The sequence below is a fragment of the Numenius arquata genome, chromosome 10, assembly GCF_964106895.1.
Source record: "Numenius arquata chromosome 10, bNumArq3.hap1.1, whole genome shotgun sequence".
Lineage (NCBI taxonomy): Eukaryota > Metazoa > Chordata > Aves > Charadriiformes > Scolopacidae > Numenius > Numenius arquata.
In genome coordinates, this window is record NC_133585.1 from 47049327 (window position 1) to 47065560 (window position 16234).

A 16234-nucleotide genomic window follows, 5' to 3' on the forward strand; every position below is an offset into this window, starting at 1 on the left:
TCAAGAAACAGTGATAGACTTAAGGCCGTGAAGCAGCTTTAAGTCTTTTACTGAGTAAAACCCTTTACTGTTTACACACTGACCATGGCATGAGTCAAAATAAACCCAGGCTCAGGCAGAAATGCAGCATTCCAAACCATGCGCCTTCTCCATGTTTTTAATGAGCTTTACAAAATTAAACAAGGAGATGTGGGGGAAAAAAAAAATATCTAAAGGTAGAAATGTTGTGATAATGTCTAACACAGATGGTAAAGAGCCAAATTCAGACATCTGAGATGCTTAACTGAATTACTTCAGGTTTATTCTGAGGTGGGATCTGAGTGGTTCTGGGGAAACAAAAGCTTAAGTTTTAAAGTTATCTTCTAAAAGATAACTCTGATATATACACCACAGGCTTCAGAATGATACAGATCAACCTTCAGAATCTTTGTCTCAAACCACAGTAAGACCCGTGGATTCTTAACACGTATTACACAGAAAACAACTTGAAGAAGAAAGCGAAGAGGTTATTTTATGATTAGCAGACTTATGAAAAACTTCCGAGCTTCACAAAGTATCTATATACCCACCCCATTTTGGCTTGCTTACCTTTACTAGAAGGCTTACAATATAACTGTTCATTCTTGGGGTACAGATCTTTTTACTGTCGTCTACATTCAGAAAAAGTGCTAACTACTTTTATCGATCACGCGAGCAGCAAATCTCAAAGAGATATGGAGGGCATATTCTTACTTGCACCAGTGAGAAACAATCCTCTACCTTTTTTTCCCATATAAATAAATAATCCCAGGTTAAAAAGTATTCCCACAGGCGAGCACTATCCAAAATATGCTGGCTTGACTGCATCTTGTTTTCCTGGCAAGGGAAGACCATGCTTCTGGGAACCAGCATTTATTCACATCTCTGTACTTTCTGTTCGATGACTTCACAAGTTCCACAGCACACAAATAAGCACACCGGTGCATCACATTTTAACACCGATGGAAGAGGTGCCCTACACTTGACGAGGGCATGTCTTGAGCGTGATTTTAACATTAATGGGATTTTTCCCCTCTCAGTGACGGGACAACAAATCTGTTTTCGTAGTTTGAAAATCTTGTAAATATTTCTGAAGAACTTTACATTCCAGTCCTTCTCTTTCCCTTCCAAGTATGGCAGTGATGGCATGAGAACACTATAAACTTAAAGCCTTTCTTATAAGGGTTTTGTAATTCATTAGAATTACTGACATTTAGAGTTGCAGACATCATGCATGCAGTATCCAAAAGCATTCATTTTGCAGACAATTTGGAAAACTGCCATAATGGAGGACAGAGGCAGAAAAACCACACTCATTTCTAGGTCACAGGAGATAGGAAAACTTCAGGCATTTTTTGCCATTTAAGATTGTGGACTCACACTAGAGGAGGCAACTGATGGATGCGTCAGTGTCAGATGGGGCTGCTGTAACTTCTCTGATGATAAAACTGGTACTGCTGAGGTTGTAGTTCTGTAAAAACAGGCTGCTTGCACACCAACAAGTCTTGTGCCCTCTTTTTCTCTACCCATCCCTCCTCCTGCCCCGGCACCTGGCTGTGGGGTCCTGCCCCATCCTTCACACCTATTCTGAACTTCATTATGCTTTCCCATGGGCTGATTTAATTTATTAACCCAGCAAGGAACTATCCAGACTGTTTTTTCAGGGTGAGCGAGTTGAACTGGTTTGTGGAAGGAGCCCCTAAACAACAAAGATACATACTGGGAGCTCATGGCATACTGGTTGTGGATAATAAAAAGGTCTCAAGCAAGTAGTTATTTAACGGTACCTAACTCAGTTGAGGTTATGCTTTTCCCAGGTTATACTTCCCATGACACAGGAAGAGTTTTGTTTCAAAATGCAGTGTGATTATTTTTTCACCTACCTGCATAAGGCCTCAATTGCATCTCTGTCCAGAAAATCATGCTCTCGCTTCACTAGGGCGATGTCAATTGGAAAAAGGAGATCTGTAGGAATAGAGACAGATGAGGAGTGAAAATGACTCTTATTCCCATCGGTGAGTTATTTCAAAACAACCATCTGCTTCGAGTAGAGCTCACCACGATGCCATTGATTGGCACTTCTTGGGTAAACACACGTTCCCATCTCCAAAGCCAGAGATGCTTCCTTTCCATGTACAAGCTTTTGATAACTGAAAATTCATATGCAAAATGGGGGGAAAATGAGCAAAGCAGAGACGAAACAATGGGAGAGGGAAAGAGGCAAATGTGAGCTCCCTATACCACATCAGAAGCCGAAACTGATTCAGGCTAGCTTTGTTTAAAATAAATAGATATTCTCCATCAAAGTACTGATATCTCACATTAAAGAAGAAAGGTCCATAAAACCCAAATCTCTGGAAAAGAATGAAAACCAGAATCTCCTTGGCTGTTACTCCGGCTATTTAAAAGTTTGACACTGTTACAACATTAATGAGATATGGACTGAAATGAAAGCAAGCCAAGCTGCCTGGAGCCCATACTGCCTCCTTTCCTTAGGAGATTATTTAGATAAACAACTGGGAGAGTGAGGGGGAGGAAACAATGTTGGCAGAGAGCTGAAAATTTACTACAGCTCTGCAGCAGCAACCACGTATATATTATTTACTGTCCTCCACAGATTCCTGACTGTCATACAGGTCCTGCTCCGGCATTCCTTGCACAGCCAAAACTCCCACCAAAGCCACTGGGTGTTCAGGGCACAACAGCAATACAAGAACACACTCCGAATGTACTGTGGCCCTTGCATACAACATTCCCACTCTAAGTGACTGTCTAGAAAATATTTTTTATAAAAATTTTACTCTACAGAGACTAGGAAAGAGTGAGCCAAAATGAAGAATAGGATTTTTGTTAATTTGTGGAAAGGTAATTAATATTCTGGCTTTTTTTTTTTTTTAATACCAATAGAAAACTCTCAAATGAACTATTTGCCCTAAAAAATATGACATATTCTGTGAAATGCAAGAAATTCTAGCTTTTCTACAGAAAACCGCAGTTTTAGCAAAGCAACTGACAAAGGTTCACTGATTAATCTCCATTTTAAATGCGCGTGGCATGCAAACACTCCATATCAGTGACTTCTCAGAACTCTTGTACTATACCCAATTGATCTAAAGGTCTCACCTTCATTATTTTAAGCCCAAGGTGCAAATAGAGGGGTTTGGCACATTCAAGTGGCATTTTTCACCACTGCTGATGTAAGTTTTTCCTCTGAGAAAGTCAGAACTTTAGAGTGCCCAGAAGAGAACACATGGGAGAACTTAAGTGACAGAGGCGACTTGGAAAAAGTTGATAGTCTGCACGAGTAATTTTTATTTTTTTTTTACTTCTTATTTTATGCTGCTGCTGGTTTTGTTGTTGCTGCTGCCACCGGCGGGGAGGGGAGGCTACAAAGGACAATGGTATATTGTTTTCCCATAAGGACAGCTGTCCTTTCAATGGGTATGGCTGGCCTTGCTCTCACCTCTGTGGTCCTTTTGATGTTAGACAGGACATGGTCCAACATTAGAAACCTTATATACGTTCAGAGTCTTTAGGTAGGGCAATGGTAACCATAAGGTAGGACATGTTTTCTGAATGCAAGTAATTTCTTAGGAGATTTACAGCTCAGCATCCACAAGCCCACATATTCAGCTGGGAGTCTTGTCCCCACTTTTAACAAAGACTGGAAGTACAGTCCCCGCTCTGTCTGCATCCCAAGAAAATCTTAGCATCTCCATTGGCACAAAAAAAAAAAAAAAAAAGGAAGAGAAATAATAAAAGGAAATTTAATTTCAGAACAGGCAAAGAAAAGTTTCGCCAAGTGCTGCTTTTGAAAGTGCTATTATCATCTCATATTGCCAATGCAGCTGCAAATCAAAGCTCAACGGGATCATTTTTCAAGAAGGTCAGCTCAGCATTTGCTGTAATTTCCAACAGTTATTCACTGTAAATAATGGGCTTTCTATGCTCATTCTTACAAGTAGCAGCTGGAGTTTGTTTTATAAAAAAGAAGAGGCATATAAGAGTGCATAATAATTTCATGACAATGCAAGTAACTTTAAGTGGTGGTGGTGGTAAATTCTGAACAATAATATACCTAATACAAAAAGGACCTCTAGGATGTCACACTTTAAAACAAACTTCTATATGTTACTCTGCATGAGAATGTAAGAACTGCGTGGCAAAGCTGCAAGTTCCTAGTAGGTTAGAGAGACAGGGTTATCAAGCATTGGAACTGGGTGCCCAGGGAAGTGGTGGAATCGCCATCCCTGGAGGTATTTAAAAGATGGGTAGACATGGTACTGAAGGACATGATTTGGTGGTGGACTTGGCAGTGTTAGGTTGATGGTTGGACTCGATGATCTTAAAGGTCCCTTCCACCCTAGACAATGCTATGATTCTACGATGGTTTTGCTTGAGCAAAACCTTTGTAAAAGTGGACACTCAAAGTGAATCCATCCCACAGAAGGACAAATATGGTGAGTGCAGGAGTCAGCTGGCCCTTCAAGGAGCTGCTGCACATCTGTGCAACGATGGCTTGCATGTTCTTTCTTCCCTTCATAGTGACCCTGTGTCTAACAGCAACTCAAACTGTTCGGAAAAACCACGCAGGACTTTAAGGTCCCTTCCAACTCTAACCACTCTATGATTTTATGATTCTATTACTTGGGAATCACGAGGTGTGCAGATGCATCCATGCATACACAGAATTTCCTACCTCTGCTCCATTAGGAGAGCTGGCCAGAGGAGCTGGACATAGCTTCTGTGTTTCTCTAAGACTGGGCTCATAGCAGTGGACGATTACCTTTACAAAAATATGGTCCATTTGTGTTTTAACTACAGGGAATGTACCATGGTGCTAACATATGATTTGTGCTATGAGGGTATTTGGAAGATTCAGACTAAAACGGAAACCTGGAACAAATTTAAACTCCAAGAGTGTTTCAGAACCTCATTGGATTGGGTACATCTATGCATGTGGTGGGTAGCAGAGAGCAGCCCAGACCCTAAAAGTCATCTTATGTGCTGGCACTTCAGTTGAGCTTTACTCATTGGTGAATATTACATCTTATTGCCCAAAAATTGCCAGGGGATGATCACTTGCAAGCTCACGTGTCTTACCCTCATAAAGCTGCGCGTACTGCGGGAACCCGGCAGCCCGCAGCCAGTCACAAGCTTCCTTGGCCTCGATTTCTGGAAGAGGACAGAAACAAGATACCCTCCGATTAGTGACCTGCAAAGCAATAACTTCCTCCCCACCACTTCTACTACTCCAATTACAAAGTAAGCATGGAGATATTCAGCAGCTTTGAAGTGAGACACAGGTTTGCTTATCCCAGTTTGCTTTTCTTCTCATGATCAAACATATTTTAGATTCTGGAAAGTCACTAGCATTCATCCATGATTTATCAACAGCTCATCATTTTAATAGTTAAGAGAAATAAAAATAAAACTGATAAAAACTGCAGGAGTTATGGATTATTCCATACAGGTTTTGTTAACATTAGAGAAACCACCACCGCAACCAACTTGAGCTGCATTTGTTCAACAAATCTTATGATCCTCTTGGCACAACTGTTTTGTCTTGACAGAAATTCCTAGCAGAGCTTGTAATACTGTGTGCTTTAACATCTTGTAGACGGTACTGACAGACCCAAGCCCAAGAACAACTGACACACTGTCCTGCAGCTCACTCAAGTGCATATTTACTACCCAACAAGAACCGAGTTTCACTGGAGGTCTTCATGGCATTTATGAGCTAGTTGGTATATTACAGGAAATTCAGCTAACTTTCCCTCACATCACCCAAAACACCATCCCACAAAATTAAATTCTTCACATACATATACCTGACACTGAAAGAAAGGAAACATTCTGAACATGGGTTATATTAGTCTGTGAATAAATTATACATAAATTCATTTGTTACCTAAAGCAAGCAGAAATAAAGAAAAAGTAATCTTATTAGCTCAAACTAGGAATAAAAAGTATTTAGGGTATTCTCCAAGTGTTCAGGAAATGGATAGGGCTAATTTTGTTCTAAAAATTCAAAAAAGTGCTACTGGGAATTTAGCTCCCTGCTTAGAACTGATCAGACAGCGAGCAATCAGAAACTCTTAAAGTTCATCTGGCTTTGATTATATTCACTCTTCTTGATGGACCAGAAAAGAAAAGCTTCATTATGTACAACTCAGTAGACAATTTTGCCACCTACTTGGAGAGGATACTAGTGCTACCTGCTGCAGAAACCACGGGCAAAGAGTTTTGCTCAGAATTGCTCAGAATACAAGTTACTGCATAAGGGCAGTGAAGAGCCAGGCATAACATAAGTAAAATAGCCAAGATTTTAGCACGTTATGAAATATTCCCACTGAGATATAGGTACACAGTTAAAATCGGATGAAACGGCAGACACCTTTTGACATCTCCAAAATGACAGCAATCCCCCTCTAATTTTCCAAGTAGTTACAACAAGGTTAAAATATTTGTGCTTCGCCAGACTGCTTTGCTGAGATACATACCCAAACCAAGGGGTTAAGGTGAGCCAAAGCACAACATTCCAGATAAATAAACAGCTAAAAATCCACTCTCCCTGAAGTCAGCACAAGCAGGCATTTGTGTAACTTGTGTTTGCTTCACCTTTGGGTTATGGGACCACATGAGAACAAGCACGTACAGACATATTGACTTAGCTACTCATTAAGAAAAAGCATTCTTCAATTCCAATTGCTGGCGATTGTAAAGTTTTGCTTAAAGTAGTATTTTAATTTTGGTATCCTAAGGAAATCCATGGGAAAGTTAATAAAGGGAAAAAAAAGAGAATCTAAACTATATTTTAAACTTGTACTGCTAAAGCAAGAACAAACAACATTACTATCTCAGAAGCAATGAAAATACTAAAGAAAAAAATTGTAATTAATTTTTCAATAGTTAATTAGTTAAAATAACATTAACTATCTTATAGGTCACATCCTGCATAACTGTTCGGATTGAATGAGAATTTTACTTAATTTAAAACTGAAAAAAAAAAAAGATGCCTGATAACCAGTATTTACCTAAAAATGCACATAGATGCTTGTAGTGAAAAAAGTGTCAGATTCCTTACTACTACAGTGGCTCTTAAATGTGTTTAAATATTTGTTCACAGGTCCTTTACGAAGCACCCCAGGTGTATGACCTGTAAAATATTTCTAGAGCTAGAAAATTATGAACGTGCATTTATCAGACCTTTTTTTTAAGGTTCTCTATAGAAGCTTTGTGTTTCTCTTCTGCAAATATATACGCAAATTCTATGGAAGTAATATTTTATGGGCATCCAGGTGTCAGGTGCCTTTGGGATTTTCAGAGCATATTTGCTTTCAAAATACCTTTGAGAAGCCCCCAAGAAGCCTATGTAGGCATCGGAACACCTGAGTTACTCCTGGTTGGCCACAAGAATTGCAGAGGATAATAAAACACCAGTGCACCTGTCCATGGACTAGGTTAGGCAAACACCTAGGGCTGGGCACAGCACAGCACCAAGGGTTTAAAAACAATATTTTCCCCATTCCCATCACAAACATTTTGGGAAAGCCATAGCTCTAGTCTCTGGCTCCTGTTGCAAGTCCTAGGAAGTGCGAGGGGTTTGGAGAGCTGTCTTGAAGAAGGGGCCAGGGAGTCCTCTGAGGCCAGGGCTCTCTCCCCGTCACCTCCATCCACCCAAAGCCTCGGTCAGAAAGGGATGTGGCAGGAATATGAGTGACAGAGCAGAGGCAGCACCTAAAAAAGCAGCTCCTTTTGTTCCACTCCAGTTGGCCAAACCCAGGATTGCTCCTGGACTACAGCAATGCGCTATGACCAAATGAACAGGAAGGTCGTTTCCAACCCAGCTTCCCCATCTTAACCCTCCTGGTTGAGCCAGAGGAGCCAGAGTATGAACAAAACTCTGTATGTATGTGAAATTCAGGCAGATCAAAATATAGCCAGAGGGAGAATCCAGCCCAGGGTGCACTGAAGAGGCTGCACAGAAAGCTGAGTACACAGAACAAGCTTCCTCACCTAAGAGATGCAAACTTAAACAGCTGAAAGCTTCCATAAGTAAAAAGTCCATTACCGCAACTTAACTAGAATCTGCCTCTGAGAATAAAATACATTAGTTAAACCTGAGGTTCTGGCCAAATCATTTAAACTACGCTGGAGGAAAAAGCTCATTCCCACACTTCCCAAATACCAGCTTTTCTTCCAGCTCAGCAGCATCAGTCCTGGGACTCTTGGTTTACAGCTGCCATGGTTTCATATCCAGGTGGACATGGGAACACGTGCTAGTCCTTGTCATCTGGATCAATGGCAACCGGGATAATGAGGGACAAAGAGAGAAGAACAGAGCTTCCTCAATCAGATTTTTCCACTACTTTCTAAAGTTTGAGAAGGGAGAGGGCACCCAGAAGCCTGTTCAGTCTCCCAGGGGACCTGGGTTACAGATCATTACCCAAGCCATGAACTCGCTGCTGAGCACAGCATCTGCTTGGCTGAGGCCAGCCGAGAGCCACAGGGAGGAGAGGGAGCTCGCAGAGAAACTGTATGCTGCTTTCCAACCCATTTCAGGGAAGCCCTACTTCAGCCCTAATTAATCTGCCATGATATGCAAAGCAATTTCCCACCGCGAGCATCCTTCTGACGAAGACCTGGCAGCTGAGCTGACAGAAGCTGCTGCGGGCAAAGGACTGGCCTCACTCCCTCCTCCCCGCTCCATCCCCGCGGTGCCACTTCCTTTCCGAATCAAACATCCTCGCCAGTTAAAACCTTTACAATAAACTACAATTCAGTACTCATTCCAGGCAAGAAATGTAGGTGCGGCTTTTCAGATGTGCGTCCTGTGCCCTCCCCCAGCAGCAGGAGGTTCTTGTATGCAAGAAAGAAATCGCGCTATTATTTCTACATGTCCTGATATACAAGAAATTCTCTTAGAAAGTAAAGAAAAAAGAAAACCCAACCCAAAACAAAATTAAAAAAAAAACCCAAAAAGGATTACAATGAAGTCTTTATTCTTCGTGTCGTGTAAGCAAACAGCAGGCAAATGTGTTAAAGAGGAAACAGGAAATTTTTATTGGAAGCAGCTTTATTTGTTAGTCCATTTCACAAAGCAGGCCTCCATGCTCAAATCAAGGGTAGGAGTTCCTTTTGTGTAGGGTTGGGAACCATTAGTCCTTATTTACCCACTTCCTGGGGGGTTAGAATGACCCAATTCTTCCCCAAACTGGTACGTGAAAATGGAAACTTCTAACTTCCTTTTTGTTTAACTTTGGTTAATCCTGGTTCCTGGCCCTGCAAGTTTGCAGGTTTGAAATGTTAAGAGCAAAAATATCTCAATTCACATCTTCTTTGATACAGCAATTGCAGAAGAGAGAACTCTAAGATGTCTATAGCCTTTTGCTGGATGATACCTTCCTTCCTATAGAAAACAAAACCCGCAGAGTTTGATGCTGTGATAATGCCCTTTCAGAAAAAAATAATCATAACAATCTAGTTAGGAGCAGTAAGATCTAGTAAAAACTTAGAAGGGTTTATTTTTTTCATTTTCTTGTTCTTCCTTGCTTTTTGCTTCCATGAAATAACACACAACCCGCTCTTTCAGGGTCTTCAGGACAAGGTGCAAAGCAGATGGATCTTTGTACAGTCACGTATTGGCTCCATTTTCACCTAAGTGCTAAACATCATACGAACAGTTCTTCCAGGCAGATGGTTTCCTCTTGCCTCAACTCAGACACCTTTATAGCCATATTAGCACCTCCACACATCAGTTCTACTCCTCTCACCTTTTGTCTCTGTTAAGAGATCAGATTGTAAAAATCTGTCGTGAGACTGGTCAAATCAACGCTGTTAAAATCAAATTTCAGCAAAAATGGGCTTCATTGCTGAAGGTCCACCCAATGCCGTAGCTAACAACCAGTTTGTTTAGGGTTCTTCTTGGTCTTAATTTTTTTGACCAGGTCATTTTAATTTCGAAATTCACTATTTTCCTTTCCCAGACAAAAAAAATAAATTGTAAAAATTGAATAAAAAATAACCTTCCTAAATCAGCTTGCAGGAGGTAGTCTCTGCCGCAGGATGTAGCAAGTCTGACTTCTCACTGTGAATGCTACAGACGAACTCGACTGCTCCCCACTGCAATGCATAAAAATACCTGCATTTTTCTGAGGCACAGATGGAGCAAGAAAAAGGATTCTTCCCCACCCAGGACTGATGCTCCAGTTTAATGGCTGCAAAAGGGCTTGCATGCTCTCAAGTTTGTTCTCTTTTTTCTGTCTGGATCAGAAACTGCCTGTTCCCATATATGTTCCTCTGAAATTTCTGGTGCCTTACAAAATTTGTGTTCAACTCCAAAACGCTGTTCTGAGCTATTAAGAAGCTTGAGATCATTTAGGATCGTATTTTTTTAAGACCAGCTGTGGTATATATGAGAAATATTCTTCTCTGGATAGAATTCCACTGCTGAAGTACAAACAATCATTTTTCCAAGTGCTTGAATTACATCCCTGACATGTGAACTGTGGTCCCAACGCTAGACTTGATCCCGCTATTCCAACCACTCCATCTCTAGATACGTGAACACGGATGTGAAATCTGAGACAAACCAGGGGGAAAAAAAACAGCATTATGGCAGCTGTCTACAAATGAGCAGGCCAGGCACCAAAAATGATAAATCAGTTCTGTGTAATGTCATATGCCTGCAGCCCTTTAAAGTTGGGACAGTATGACTTCCTAAGAGTTAGCCTGCTATGTGTCCATGGCCTCAGATGGTTTTCACTTTGAAGATATGCGACTGTAGCTTGAAAATAATTAAATTCCTTTTCATAAGTCTGTTTTTTCTCAACCCCATATAGTTAAATATTCCTTAGGCAGTGTCATTAACTTAGTCCTCCACACCTTTCAAGAAAGCAGCACAGAGCAAGGACTAAAGAACGAATGCAATTAATGAAGAACAGCATTTTAAAAGGATAATGCCCTTAAAACATACACTGAAACTTGGTGAGTTTGTCAATAAACATTCAACCACTAAAAGCTAGGGAATTCTGAAAATCCCATTAAAAGCTCTTGCCAAATTTCTCACACAGTTGGAATCTCTTCTTTTTCTAAGAGACCGATCTAATCTTATACTGCTATCCTAAAATACCAGTCTGACACATTCAGCCCATGAAGGACTCATTTCTGGGTGAACCAGAGTCCGAGAGAATAATAGACACCGCTTTTGAACTGACGGCAAGCTTGCAGGTTTTGAAGCGAAAGGTAACCACCTTCCCGAGAGGGTCCCTCTTCTCCTTTCGCCTGTAAAGCGTAACATACATTTTGCAATAGCAGCTGCCTATTTTGATGTGCTCCTGTATCTCATTGTGCTTCAAACTACCTTCCACAGTCAAATGATACACGTTGTGATCTCCACTTAATGCTGCATGCCTCAACAGTCAATTCAAGCAGATATGGATGCACACACAATTTTAAGACAATATTTCTTACCAAAAACCCTCTGGGGGAAAAAACCCCACAAGTTCTTGAAAGAAACCATATATGACACCAAATATATATATATTGCTTTCTATTCATAAAAACCCTAGAAAGAGGTGCTGGTGGGGGTTGTTACTCAAACATTTCTCAACTATGTGATGATGACCAAAGAAACACTCTCCTTGTGTTCCACTGGCTTTGGGTTAAACATGGGAATGGCTTTTTCAAGTTCTGGAGCCTTGCAGCAAGACAAGCAAGATCAGCAGCAAAACTATGCTGCTGATGTTATGTATAAACCACAGGACACTGGGAGAAGCAGCAGAGTATGTTTGGAATTTGTGTGGGAACAGATGAAGAAGAAGTAAGGAAACAGATGTTTAAGATCATATATTGATATTTTCTCTGAAAAAAATCAGGAAGCTTGAACACAGTTTTTTCTTTTTTTTCCAGCAGAGCTTTTGGAAGGACCAAATGGCTTACTTCCACTGGTGGGTTTTTTAAGTTTGTTTATCTCCTTAATGATGAAAGTTGAATAAAAAAAAAATATATACAAAAATATATATACACACAACTGGTTTCCAAAACATCCACATAGGTGTATGTTGGCTGTATGTAATGTCCCTCACTGCTAACTGTACCAGGTTACACAATATGGCAGCTTTAATTGCTCACCAATCCTCTTGGCTAGCACAGGAAACACAATACTGCTTTTGTGAACCAAAATCTAATTACCTTGAATCTCCTCTTCATAGTCCTCAGCACACTGAAATAACTTCAAAAGTTTTTCAGCTCAAAACTTAACAAGAGAAACAGCATTTGACGAAAACGTTTAAAATGTTTAGTGACTGAGCCAACAGTTGCTGAAATCAATGGGAGCCTCCACAAATTTCAGAGGAATAAAGCCCTTCCTAACATGGATCCACGCGTCTCTAAAACCCAACAAGATTTTTTTTTAGGAATAAGGGTGATCAGCTTCACAGTTCACCTCATTAATTTTTACCCCAGAAAATACTTAAAACGTGACTTCTGCTTTCTCTGAGTCCAGTTGTGCTGTGAGCCCCGTCCCAAGCATGGGGAGCATCCCGGGCGTCCATCAGAGCAAAGGAAGAGCAGTGCCCCATGGCAGGGGGCAGAGACAGCGCAACCACCCCCCTCAGAGCATGCCCTAGCTGGCAAGAGCTCCTCCCCTCTATCAAGAGGGCTTGGAACAACTGTTACGCTCAGAAAAGCATCAAAGCAGCACCATTTCAGGATTTGATACAGGAATAAAGAATATTCCCCACGTCTCCATCAAGCACTTTCCCTAAACAGTCTGTAACAGATTGCAATTACTGCTTATTTTCACACTATTACTTGTGTTTCTAATTGCCCAAAGTCAGCTGCATAGCTTCCGCATTTGCTGAAGACTGTGGGAAAGCACGTTGTAGGACACATAAGAGCCACCACAACTCCTGGTTTACATTGTAAATCATAATTTATTCCTAAATAGTTTTGGCATTTTGAGCATATGCGGGAGGATTAAGAAAGAAATTTAGAAAACAACGCAATATAAAGTTGAAAACTAACTTTGTTTAAACAGAAAACTAAAGCTTCATATGGCAGTTTTCCTGCCAAAGAACAGTTCTTTTTATAGATTAAAGATGGTCTTCTCCCATTCATCTATGAACCTTCTTAAAAACGAAGAGGAACAAGATGTCAAGTGACTTAAGAAAACCTTAAGAAATAATTGGGCACGTGGGTTATTTATCTGGCCTGATTAACACAGGGTGGTCTTGGAGGAGGATTATTTGGGGCAGAGAAAGCAGTTAGTCAAATCCTCTGAAGGAGGTCATGTTGACAGATTCCAGAGCGAGAAACGAATCCTCCTCCAAAGACTGGGAAACAGAAGATGACTTTAACCTTCTCTTCCCTCAGAAATGACTTGGTTAGAGTGACCTTTGAGAACATACTGAAGGGCAAACATTAACCATTGCTACTCCCAAGCCCAGCACTAACACTTGCCCATCGCACCCTGCCTACAAGCTAATGCAAAGCTCAAACCAAAGGCTCATCGAGCTACAGAAGGAGGCAAAAGTGAGTAGGTCCAGCGTGACTCACACGTCGTCTAAAAATGCCTGAAGTCTGGGTTACCTGTTCAGATCTAAGAAATAATAACGGTATAAGAGCCGATCTGAGCTCTATCAACAGTTTATACCGAGGAAAGTAGATTTTAAACAGGCAGTTACTTCTTCTAGCTTGTGAAGCCTCAACCTCGAAACCACCTGCACACGTAGGAAGAACCACATGGAAGGAGTACCTTTGCATCATTACCCATTCAGTGCTTACCTCACTGATGACCCAGTCCCCGAACTGCACCCCGTGCGGATGATACAACACTACATACAAAATACCAGTGCCAGAGAAACAGCCCAGCATAAAGCTGGTGGTGTCTCAGCCCGTTTCCCTACATCAAAACTAAAGACGCAAATAGGGATTTTCCCAAAGCAAGTATTACCATGAACTTTTAATCTCCAGAGATTACAGACAGTTACAGTATTCTGCCTGCAATATTGCACGCTTGAAAACGCTTTTCCTCAGTACCTCATCCAATGGTCACACCTCACACCTTTAACTTTGTGGGTAAGAGAATGGTCTAGATACAGCAGAGCCATGGTAGCGCTGCAAAAGAAAGCAGAGAGATGATGTACGGAAAGGAAAAGGGAAGTTAAACCGGATCATGAAGCTTTACCCTAGAAAGTTTCTTGTATCTTCTATTGCACAGACAGAGACACACAGAGAGCAGAGCATCCCATTCTGTGGGGTCACAGGGTCACAGAAAGACCATCCCTAAAACGCAAGAATACAAGGGGCTGTATTTTTCTTGATCCTGAATCTTCAGCAAATGACAAGAATAGGTTGGGGAAGCTCAAACTGTGTCCACCGCTGGCCTCAGCAAATGGCTTTCATGCATCTCCTCAGGAGGCCTTCTTTGCACAGACTGAGATGAGCATTTGAATGGACAGTTTTAGATAAATATAAAATAAATATATTCAAAATAAATAATCCAAGTCTAAGGAATTCTGCACCATTTTGCAGATGCCCCTACCGTAAGTGGGTCATCATATTGTGTCTTCATTACAAGAGAGGCCGGATAACATTTTTCCTGATCCAGTCTCATCTAGCACAGTCCTTCTCAAGGGAAACAAACACTTGTCAATATTTGAAAGAATACTCATCCTAACAAATAACAATGCTTAGCATGTGCTCTTCTAAAGTACTTCAGAAAGGTGTGTAGTATCACCTGTAACTTTCAGATAACGAAACTCAGTGAATTAAAGCTAGCCGGTTAAGTCATTCTTGACTTCGTTTTACTGCTACCAGTTATGTCAATGGTACAGGGTACTAACAGACCTCCCGATTTCAAAGGCACGCTGGGGGGCATAGGGTAGTACCCAGCATCAGCAAACATGGCAGGGTAAGCGTCCAGTGAAAAGCACCAGAAAGCTCCAATCACAGCCCAGTCCTGTGTCCCTTTCATGAGACTTGCTCACCACTGGAGTAAGACAGACTTTGGTTTTTTCCTTAAAAGAGAAAGGGGGAACGTGGAAGAGAAAATAAAAAGGAAAAAAGAAAAAAACTTGGAAAAAACTTTGGAAACCAAAAAACACACAAGACGATCTTGATACCCTGCACCAGTCAGAATTACTGATAGCATAGGTACGAGCAAGAAATATGCCTGGAATTGCTGAAATTACCAAAATTACTGGCTACCTACACTCACTATATCACTAGAGAGGATACAGTATTTTACAATTCATTCGCACTGAAATTCCAAGGATCAGACTGTCAGCAGAACAATATGACACCCAATGAAGATATATAAGTTAGATAGGGGCATCATCTCTTTTCTTAGCGGAGATCAAACCAGCAAGCTTTCTGTGTACAGCAGATCACTTGATTGCTGTATTTCTATAATATGCACAGGAAGGAAGGGGAAACATCTGAAGTTATTTTTATTTCCCCAAGTCTTCTGGCTATACTGTGTGAATGCTAGGGTGGGTCTGGCATTGTCTGAAACGTGTCAGGGTCCTTTTGCATAGCCTCATTTCCTTCTTCCTGTTGCTAGGAAGGATAGTTAAGCATGAAAAGCTCTTGTTTACAGTACAGGACCATCCTGTTAAGCACATGAGTTCTCTTCCTCCATCTCCTTTTAACCAGCCAAGGGTGCAGTTGTGTTTATGCTGAAGCCAATAGCAAAACTCCAATTGGTGGGGAATTGGAAGAGATGTTTGAATCTCTAAAGAAGCCCAAACATAACATACTGTGGTATTCTCACCAGAAAAAATCTTTATCATGCAAACTGCATCTCTAAATATTTGCAGAACTCATAAATTCACAGGCCTCAAACAAACCATTGCCTAGAATGTCATGAATTAGAAGAACCCGAAAAGTAAAACCAAGTCACTTCTCATCTCCTTCTAGGAATCCTAATATATAAACATTCCAGATTAGTACATAAGAACAACCGCAGTACCTTTATCCTGCCCCCACTAGAGGCAAAATACACAGGGTACTTGTGAGTTTCCACAATTAGCATCGGTCTTTCTCTCTGGCCCAGCAAAGGCCGCTGCAGAACTGGCTGGGAAGACCCTGCCTGAAGAATTAAAAATCCTAGACTGAATCTGTTCAACTGAGATTCAAAACCCAAATAAAAGCACGACAAGATATATTCTTGCTCACAACTACCACTTAGAAATAGAATTTAACAATAGCT

At 41.0% G+C, this 16234-nt stretch overlaps 1 protein-coding gene across 4 annotated transcripts in view; it reads right to left on the reverse strand.

The window, feature by feature from the left end:
* The window catches only part of DLC1 (DLC1 Rho GTPase activating protein), a 218709-nt gene that overhangs the window by 22501 nt on the left and 179974 nt on the right, over positions 1 to 16234 (reverse strand). For all 4 annotated transcript variants that reach the window (XM_074154818.1, XM_074154819.1, XM_074154821.1 and 1 more), the window contains 2 exons: positions 5122 to 5193; positions 1902 to 1983 (listed from right to left, as the gene is read on the reverse strand). In XM_074154818.1, coding sequence (XP_074010919.1) covers positions 1902 to 1983; positions 5122 to 5193 — 154 coding nt within the window. The remainder of the gene's footprint in view (positions 1 to 1901; positions 1984 to 5121; positions 5194 to 16234) is intronic.